Source organism: Ctenopharyngodon idella, chromosome 5 (genome assembly GCF_019924925.1).
Source record: "Ctenopharyngodon idella isolate HZGC_01 chromosome 5, HZGC01, whole genome shotgun sequence".
In the NCBI taxonomy this organism is placed as follows: domain Eukaryota; kingdom Metazoa; phylum Chordata; class Actinopteri; order Cypriniformes; family Xenocyprididae; genus Ctenopharyngodon; species Ctenopharyngodon idella.
The window spans coordinates 28,872,959-28,883,373 of NC_067224.1; the positions used below are offsets into that span (position 1 = coordinate 28,872,959).

The 10,415-nt window shown below is 37.3% G+C and overlaps 1 protein-coding gene across 1 annotated transcript; it reads left to right on the forward strand.

Annotated features, from left to right (window-relative positions):
* The first annotated feature begins 6,156 nt into the window (after positions 1 to 6,156).
* LOC127513540 (alpha-1-antiproteinase-like) lies at positions 6,157 to 8,420 on the forward strand. Its single transcript, XM_051895412.1, has 5 exons — positions 6,157 to 6,309; positions 6,437 to 7,088; positions 7,187 to 7,469; positions 7,620 to 7,764; positions 7,868 to 8,420. Exons 2-5 carry the CDS (start codon positions 6,476 to 6,478, stop codon positions 8,066 to 8,068), a joined length of 1,242 nt encoding a protein of 413 aa, XP_051751372.1. The 5' UTR covers positions 6,157 to 6,309; positions 6,437 to 6,475; the 3' UTR covers positions 8,069 to 8,420.
* Positions 8,421 to 10,415: the final 1,995 nt, after the last annotated feature.

Here is a 10,415-nt window from a genome sequence, read left to right on the forward strand (position 1 = left end):
ATCCAAGGACCAAGATCTACCGTCTTTGAAATCTCACGACAGAACAGACCCAACAGTCACTGAATGCAGACTGACCACGAGATCTCGTTACCAAACTAAACCAGCCGTCAGTGAAATCTCGTAAAGAGAACTAAGACAACCGTCTTTGAAATTCCATTACAGAACAGAACCGATAGCCACTGAATGCCGAACGCCTGTGAGATCTCGTAACCGAACTAATCCAGCCGCCAGTTAAATATCGTGAAAGAACAAAACCGTCCGCCATTGCAATCTCATAAATAGAACCAAGGACCAAGACCGGCCGTCTTTGAAATGTCATGACATAACAGAGCCGACAGCCACTGAATGTCGACCGCCCTTGAGATCTCGTAACCGAACTAAACCGACCATCAGTGAAATTTTGTGAAGGAACAAAACCGGCCGCCTTTACAATCTCGTAAAGAGAACCAAGACTGGTTGTCTTTCAAATCTCATGACAGAACAGAGCCGATAGCCACTGAACGCCAACCGCCCGTGAGATCTCGTAACCAAACAAAACCGGCCGTCATTGAAATTTTGTGAAGGAACGAACCCGGCCACCTTTGCAATCTCGTAAAGAGAACCAAGGACCAAGACCGGCCATCTTTGAAATCTCATGACATAACAGAGCCGACAGCCACTGAATGTCGACATCCCGTGATATCTCATACCCGAACTAAAACAGCCTTCAGTTAAATCTCGTGAAGGAACAAAACCGGCCGCCTTTGCAATCTCGTAAAGAGAACCAAGGACCAAGCCCGGCCATCTTTGAAATCTCACAACATAACAGAGCCGACAGCCACTGAATGTCGACTGCCCGTGACATCTCATAAGCGAACTAAACCAGCCGTCAGTGAAATTTCGTGAAGGAACAAAACCGGCTTCCGTAAAGAGAACCAAGGACCAAGACCAGCCGTCTTTGAAATCTCATGACAGAACAGACCTGACAGTCACTGAACGCTGATCGCCCATGAGATCTCATAACCAAACTAAACCGGCCGCAATTGCAATCTCGTAAAGAGAACCAAGACCGGCCGTCTTTCGAAATCTCATGACAGAACAGAGCCGACAGCCTGTGAGATCTCGTAACCGACCTAAACCGGCCTTCAGTGAAATCTCGTGAAGGAACAAAACCGGCTGCCATTGCAATCTCGTGAAGATAACCAAGGACCAAGACCGGCTGTCTTTGAAATCTCATGACAGAACAGAGCCGACAGCCACTGAACACCGACCGCTCGTGAGATCTCATAACCGAACTAAACCGGCTGTCAGTGAAATCTTGTGAAGGAACAAAACCGGCCACCTTTGCAGTCTCATAAAGAGAACCGAGACCGGCCATCTTTGAAATCTCATGACAGAACAGAGCCGACAGCCACTGAACGCCGACTGCCTGTGAGATCTCGTAACCGAACTAAACCGGCCGTCAGTGAAATCTCGTGAATGAACAAAACCGGCCGCCTTTGCAATCTCATAAAGAAAACTTTTTTTTAATAAACATGCATAACATGCATTACAAATCACTAATTTTTTTGAAAAATTAAAGTGCCTTTTGCGTTCAAAATACATTAATAACAAGTGCAAAAGTGGCAAAAACATTTGTCATTTGTCAGCATTTTTTATGAACAAAACACAACAAGAGGTGGGCAAAAGCTGCTTTTCCACTGTTTGGCTGAACGGTTCTCATTGTGAACCCATTCCGATCCAGGTCAGCTGGTACGGTTCATTTTCAACTGTGGGGCTGATAACGTCTGCTCCTTGGATTTTAATACAAAAGCGTCTGTCATTTCCTTGGTAACGCAACGGTTTACTGATGATATGAGATGTAAATAACGACTGCGTTATGGAGGATGAACAGATATTTCTTATAATTTTATTATTAATTTGTTTTTACATTGCTCAAATAGAGCACAGCCAGCTACAGAGAAAATGATAGCTAGGCAACAAACAAGTGACCAATCCTGAGTGGCGACATCACTTCACAAATTCTACAGTTAGACAACCGTGCTGAGAACAGTCTTTGTAATCATGCTGTGTCTTACCAAGCTCAAGTGGAAACAACTGGAACGTTCCTTACCATTCTAAAAACCGTTTTCAAATTTCTTTGTTTTGTTTCATACAGAGGCGTTTGACATTTCCAGTCTTCACAAATCCAACTGTCTCGTTACAAATCAAACAGAATGGCTTTGTGCTGGATTAGGGCAAAATAAAAGCATACTTCTCTGTCCAATCATCTTTGAAAACTCTATTTTATTCATCAACTTTTCTTTGACCATCATTGAAATCTCATAAAAGAACAAAACATACTGTATTAACATCTCATAACTGAACAAAACTTACTGACAATGAAAACCAACTGACAATGAAATCTCGTAAAGGAACAAAACTGACCGTCATTGAGATCTTGTTAGGAAACCAAACCAAGCGGCATTGAAATCTTGTAATGAAAAAAAAAAAAGGGCCATTATTTAAATCTCGTTAAGCAACAAATGATTGTCATTGAAATCTTAGAATGGGACAAAACTGACCGTCTTTGAAATCTCATAACCTAGAAAAAACGACTGTCTTTGAGATCTTGTAACCGAACAAAACCGACTGTCATTGAAATCTAGAAGCGGAACAGAACCATCCGTCATTGAAATCTCATGACAAAACAAAACCATCACCATTGAGATCCTATAAAGGAACAAAACTGACTGTCATTGAGATCTAATAAAAGATCAAAATCAACCATCATTGAAATTTCATGAAGAAACAAAACCAACCATCTTTGAAATCTTGTAAAGGAACAAAGAAACAAAACCTACTGTCATCAAGATCTCATAAAAAAAATTAAACTGACCATCACTGAACTTTCATTTCCTTGGTAACACAACGGTTTACTGATGATATGAGATGTAAATAATGGCCGCGTTATGGAAGATGATCAGATATTTCTTTTAATTTTATTATTAATTTCACGAATTCTACCAGCTTCACGAATTCTACCAGCACAATTCAGCACGGTTAGACAACCGTGCACAGAATTCTGGGCCGAGAACAGTCTTTGTAATTGTGCTGTGCCTTACCAGGCTGAAGTGGAAACAACTGGAATGTTCCTTGCCATTCCAAAAACCGTTCGGCCTGACAGAGGAAAAGCTAAAATGTCTTTGTTCTGTTTCATACAGTGGCATTTGACATTTTCAGTCTTCACAACTCCAACTGTCTCGTTACAAATCAAACAGAATGGCTTTGTGCTGGATTGGGGCAAAATGAAAGTATACTTCTCTGTCCAATCATCTTTGAAAACTCTATTTTCTTTGTTAACTTTTCTTTGACCATCATTGAAATCTTGTAATGGAACAAAACCAACTGTCATTAAAATCTCGTAAAAGAACAAAACAAACCGTATTAAGATCTCGTAACTGAACAAATGAATATTTGACTGACTGACAATGAAAACCGACTGTCATTGAAATCTCGTAAAGGAACAAATGAACATATGACTGACTGAAAACCGACTGTCATTAAAATCTTGATAGGAAACCAAACCAAGCGGCATTGAAATCTTGTAATGAAAAAAAAGGCCATTATTTAAATCTCATAAAGAAACAAAACTGATTGTCAATAAAATCTTAGAATGGAACAAAACTGATCATATTTGAAATCTCATAACCCAGAAAAACTGACAATCATTGAAATCTCATTGAAAACTGACAGTCATTGAAATCTAACCAATCCAATCGTCACTAAAATCTCGTAAAGTAATAAAAATGACTGTCACTGAAACCTTGTAAAGGAACAAAATCGACCATCATTGAGATCTTGTAAAGGAACAAATCAGACTGTCAGTGAAATCTTGTAAAGGAACAAAACCAACTGTCATTGAGATCTTGCAAAGGAACAAAACCGACCATCGTTGAAATCTCGTAATTAAACAAAACTGACAGTCACTGAGATCTTGTAAAGGAACGAAACTGACTGCTATTGAGAACGCTGCAGGCCTAAAGCCCGGAACACACCAAGCTGACAGTCGGCCAACTAAGTTTTCTCAGTGTGTTCCGCACCGTTGGCTGAAGTTGGTCCTCGTCAGCTTTTTTCATCTGATCATTCTGATTGGCTGTTCAGCTACTACCACCTGCTGGTACAGAAAAGCATTTCTTCTTACGCAGATGCAGAACGGACGTACTACTTGGCTGTCAGGTGTCGAGCGTCAGTTTGGTGTGTCAGGGTAACTTTGGACCAAGACTCTGCTGACATGAGCCAACCCCGCAGTCTGCTTTTATCACCACTAGTTTGTCATACAACTAATATTAAACACTTTAGTCAGACACCAGACTCTGGTATCAGTGAATCAGACCACTTTTTGATAACTATACCATCACTTAAAAAGTGACTAACATCATCAAACATGTATCAAAAACACTAATGTCAGAAAGTAAAGGGTCAAGACACCAACTAAAGCAAGCACTGACCACCAGAATGGTGACTTTAAACTTTATTATTTTATTCAGTAAAACATCAACATCTAAACCTCTGTTAATTCTCAATAAGAACTTCAATATGAAATAAAGTCTGGATTGTAATAAGTGAAGATGCTGAGATCTTGAGAGATCTGTTAGTGTTTCATGTTCTGTTGGGATTTAAAGGGTTTCTGTATCGTGTGTTTTGTGGGTCACCATTGTGCTGAAGAGTAGAGCCTGTGCTTCAGTCCAGGATGAGCCAGAAAACATTGGTTTGTATGTTGTTTTGTTTCAGAGGCAATAACATATAATTATATTTATTCATTCATGTGTGCTTTTTCTGGTTAAATACAAGAGATTTTTCAATGAATGTGTTTTGTTAGTAGCAATTCAAGATATATGTATAAAACAATGGTGTTTTTTGTGTAAGAGTGTTTTGCACTTTATTTAAATTAGGATATTTTACATTTATTTTGTAGACTTTGATTGGCAGCCGTTGCTGAAAGTCATTTGACCGTTTTTTTTGTTTGTTTGTTTTGTTTTTTTTTGATTGAAGATTGTTTTGCAGTGAAGGTGTTTTATTGTAATAATTCAGGGAATACCTGTAAAATAACAGTGTTTTTCTGTAGAAAAATATTAATGAAAATTTCTGTTAACGTTTTTTACACTTTATTTAAATTAGAATATTTTACTTAATTTTAAGGTTTTTGTTTAACAGCCGTAGCTGACAGTCATTGACCATTTTTTTACGATTTATTTTTTTACAGTGCATTGGATGTTGTTTATTTTTCTTCTACAAAGTGATACTTGGGCATTTCAACAACCAGAAGATCAATATGGACTCATCTTTATCAGTAGTTTTTGATATGCACTCTGTACTGTGCTGCTTGCATAAGAAAACCGTACAGGGGTTGTGAGCACTTATTAAAGACACATAAGATACATTACAAGAACTGTGTTAGAAGCAGTGTTGAGTAATTTACTCTTAAAAAAAGTAATTAATTACTAACTACTAATTACATCTTCAACAGTGTAATTAGTTTAATATACTAATTGCTCTCTCTAAAAAGTATTGCATTATTTATTACTAATTGTTTTCTAAATTCCATGTCAATCACGACCACTAGAACAATACAAGGATTGACATGAAACTGCTCTTTTAATTCTTTCAAATAAACAATATAAAATTGCATGAATTATTCTTAAATTGACCAAACTATTTAAACGGAGTTAAAAACACATTTAATGTTAAATTAAATGTTAAGTTAAATATATAAAAAAATAAATTTAATTAAGTTAAATTTTGATGTTAAACCCACTGTTTTTTTCTTTTTATAGAATTGTTCTATAGTCTATACATATTTAACGCAATTACAACAGAAGTAAATGTAATTAAATGACAGAAAAATTAAGAGTAACCCCTTATTGTATTTTTTTTTTTTTTAAAGAAAATGTAATTAAATTACTGTATTTAATTAGTAATACATAAAATACAATAATTAGTAGTAATGCATTACACCCAACACTGGTTAGAAGAATGGAAAGTGATTGTCTTGTCTCATGTCATTACGTTAAAGTTTGCATTCCTGTTTACTACAAAAATAAAAATATTTCCAGTTGCTTCATTGGTACTGCTGCCATCCAGTACTTTACGTGGTTTAATACTCTATCATGAGTTAAGAGAGCTTCTGGTGACTACTGTTTACTCTTCGTAGTTAATAATTGGAGCATTTTCTATAAACACAAAAAAGTAAACAGAGTAAAGGTTAGTTTTCTGATAATACGTACTGACAAAATATAGGCTTGATAATTTAGTCCAGTTTGGGGAAAGATAAGGCTGCTGCCCGGATAGGTGGGAAAATTATGTCCACAAAATTTTATAGGATATGACTTAAATGCATGTCGATCTAATAATAAGAATAATGTCTGCATCTCTTTTACTATAATGTTGTAAAAATGTTTCTGTTATGTTTCTTCAGGACCTAAATTTATCTATTGGCTCAACTTGAACAGCAATCATGGAAAATAACATTGTATATTTGTGGATTTGTGCTTTTGCAATTGTTTATCCAGTCGTCCATGGAAATCAAGAGACTTTACCGCAACATACTGCCAGTGAAAAACTTCCATCATTGATAAAGATGAACAATGATTTTGCTTTTCAGCTGTACAAAAGGCTTGTAGAAATGCCAGAGTATCAGTCCAAGAATATCTTCTTCTCTCCATTCAGTGTGTCCATGGCCCTTTCTGAGCTGTCTTTAGGAGCCGGTGGTGAGACCAAACAGCAGCTTCTCAGAGGCATCGGCCATAACAGCTCGATCTTCAGCACTGAAGAAATGCACCAGATGTTCCACCATCTCCTGGAAGAAATCGATCAGAGGACAGGGGTGGACATCGATGTTGGCAGTGCACTTTATGTAAACGACACATTTAAGCCCTTTCCTGAGTTCTTGGAGAAGATGAAGGAGTTTTACCACTCTGAAGGCTTCACTGTGGATTTCAGCATCAGAGAAACATTAGATAAAATTAACACATATGTGAAGGACAAAACACATGGGAAAATAAATCAAGCAGTTGGTGATTTGGAATCTGATACTGTGATGCTCCTTCTCACGTACATATATTTTAAAGGTAAACAGACATACACAAATACAATAGTCATACTGTTGTAGTTCTGGTAATGTCATTGTCTTGGATCCATTTAAATAATTCTAGTCTTTCTTCCCAAGGAAAATGGGACATGCCATTTAACCCAAGCAGGACCCGCAAGGATACCTTTCATGTGGACGCTGAGACCACCGTTCCAGTACAAATGATGCACCAATACGAATCCCTCAAAGTTTATTATGATGCTGAACTCACTTCTAAAGTCCTCTGTCTTGACTACAATGACTCTTTCTCCATGTTTCTGGCTGTCCCAGATGTTGGCATAAGATATAAGACCATCAAAGATCTGGAGATGGCCATCTCTAGACAGCACATTGAAAAATGGAGGAGAGCTGTCCAGAAAAGGTTGGTTGTCATAATTTCTTTTACTGTAAATCATAATTAAGGCTATCCTAACTGATTTATAAAAGCCTAGATGTTCAAATGTTTGTAAGTTCAATCTCTCTCTATGGACCAGACGATCATTAATTTATTTATTTATTTATTATCCTTCAGAAAAGTAGACATCTATGTCCCCAAGCTGTCTCTGAAAACATCATATTACTTGAATGATATTTTGAAAGGAATGGGAATGGCTGATATGTTTACAGATAAAGCCGACTTTACAGGAATTTCAGAAGAAGAGATTTTCATTTCAAAGGTAAAGTCTCAAATCACTTTCTATGATTTAAAATTAACAGAAGATATTTTATATACTATAAAAACAGCAATTTTTAAGAGAACTCATTTTGAATTACTTTCAGGCTTTGCATAAAGCTACTCTCGATATAGATGAGGAGGGAACCACTGCAGCAGCAGTGACAACAGTTTTATTCAGACCAATGTCTTACAACCCAATGCAGACTTTGAGTTTTGACCATCCATTCATGATCTTTATCACTGACCGAAAAAATGATAACATCCTCTTCTTTGGAAAAGTTGTCAACCCCACGGAAAAACAGTGATGTGGCAACCAAGATGTCATATCAAACATTAGCCAGCAGGTGGACATGTTTTAACAATTTGTGCCATCTACAGCGAGTTGATATACAAAGGTACTCAATCCTTCTCCTAGGTTCACTTTCCTGCAGAGTTTAGTTCCAGTGCTTATCAAACACCTGAACCAGCTTATTAAACTGTTTGGATTTAGTTGTTTGGAAATAAATTGCAGGAAGGAGAATCTACAGGACAGGCATTTCTAGATCTGTTTCCTCTGGTCAGTCAAGTGGCAACTGTTATATGTAATGCTTGATCAGAAAAAGGTGTAGAAAAATGTTAAGTAAAAAAAAAAAAATATAATAAAAAAAACTGACGATACAGCCTTTGTCATATTACTTTCATACACCACGCAGTTGCTATAAAGATTATAATCTGTATCTATCGATTTTATTACCCAGCTCTGGATTGAAAAGGGAAAAAAGCTAATAATTAGTGAAATAAGTAAAATAGTATATGTGCTTTGGAACAAACATATTGCTTTTTAAACATGACAGTATCATGCACACAAAAACACTAGTTTCAGCATCCAGCTGCTAATGCTTTTTCGTTTTTTGTCAGGAAAGGCACAAGGTACTAGCTTCTGATGTTTTCATTGCGGCAGAATTTTTTTTTTTTTTTTTTTTTTTTTGGTTTGCATTTAGCTTTTTGGTTGCATTTAGCTTGGTCTTGGCCTTGCTGTGTAACTGCTTAGGGCATCATGAGTTAAATCCTATGCTATCCTGTGTGCCCTGATCAGTTTCCACCATCTGTCTGATAAATTAAAAGCCTAAAATTATATATATATATATATATATATATATATATACGTTACGGAACACAGATTCACAACAATGTAGAAATGAATATGAGAGTTTATTTGCAGATGTAGGTGATGGAAACAAGCAGGTGAGCAAAGCAGTTCAAGCAATAATGCAATAATGGATGGATCCTGCTAGAAATTTTACGTTCCCAGAACATTCTCTGGTGTTAAGGACGTTGCCTAGTAATGTTCCCAGTACGTTCAGAGACGGTCACAATGTGGAGTTCTTTGGTTTGGGGGACGTTATTTGGTGGATCTTCAGGAAACATTCAGGATGTTCTCTGAACGTTTAGGGAACCATATTTTATTTGGAAATGTTCTCAGAACGTCCCTGCTGCCCTTGTCAAAAAATTGAATTGAAAATTAGAGCTAAATTGACTAACAAAAGTAGCTGTTCAAACAAAAACTAATTTTTCTGAAATGTCTTACAAAAAAAAAAAAGCTTTTTACAGGTGTTTTCTGGATTATTATGAATTTTTTTCTTTAAAATGCAAATCTATTGCAGTAAGTCATTAACTGACAACAGCACATGTATGAGCTAATGTAACTGCTGTATCACTGCATCAGCAACTACTGTCTTTAAATAAAGCAACAAGCAGCATAACATCAGCGTTTTTGGCTCATCACTGACTGAAGCACAGGCTCGACTCTCCAGCACAATGGTAACCTCACAAAACTCAGATAACAGAAACAGAACATTAAACACTAACAGATCTCTCTAGATCTCAGCATCTTCACTTATTACAAACCACTCTGACTTTATTTCTTTCATTTAAAACTTCGTAATGAGGTGTTATTTAAATTTATAAATGTCACCGTTACGGAGGTAAGCGCTTGCTTTAGTTGGGCTCCTGACCCTTGACATTTTAACTTCAAATTTTCTCTAATTGTTCTAAGCACAAAGCACATAGTGAGGAAAAAAAGTTTGATTTGATTTTGGTTATTTTATGGTTGCGTGAGAACGTTACAAAGGGGACATTTGGGAAGTTAACAGAATGTCCTATAGTAATAGTCCCCCTAAACATTCCCTGAAGGTCCACCAAATGACGTCCCCCAACCCTTAAAAGAACTCCACATCGTGACTGTCTCTGAACGTACTGGGAACGTTAATAAACAACGTCCTTAACACCAGTGGGGACGTAAAATTTATAGCGGGGTAACCTGTCACCTGGTAACGTTCCCAGAGACCTCTGGCTTTGAACAATGCTGCGAGTTGCTGAACTTTTAACAAGCGCTCCGGCAACAGCCAGGCCCGCAGATCAAGTCAAAAACTGCACCCAGGAAGGCTATTCTTTGGCTGGATGTAAGCAAGCTTTTTACTAGGTTGATTCTGAACCACAGACGTTCTGAGTGGCTGAGGAGCAGAGATCTGTGCACACACATCTCGTCCCTCAACTGTGCCATAATAAGTCAGTCGTCAAGGTATTTCAGGATGCGTACCGCCTTCCGTCTCAGATGGGAGAGTGCCACATCCACACATTTTGTGAAGGTGTGGGGCACCAGTGACAGTCCAA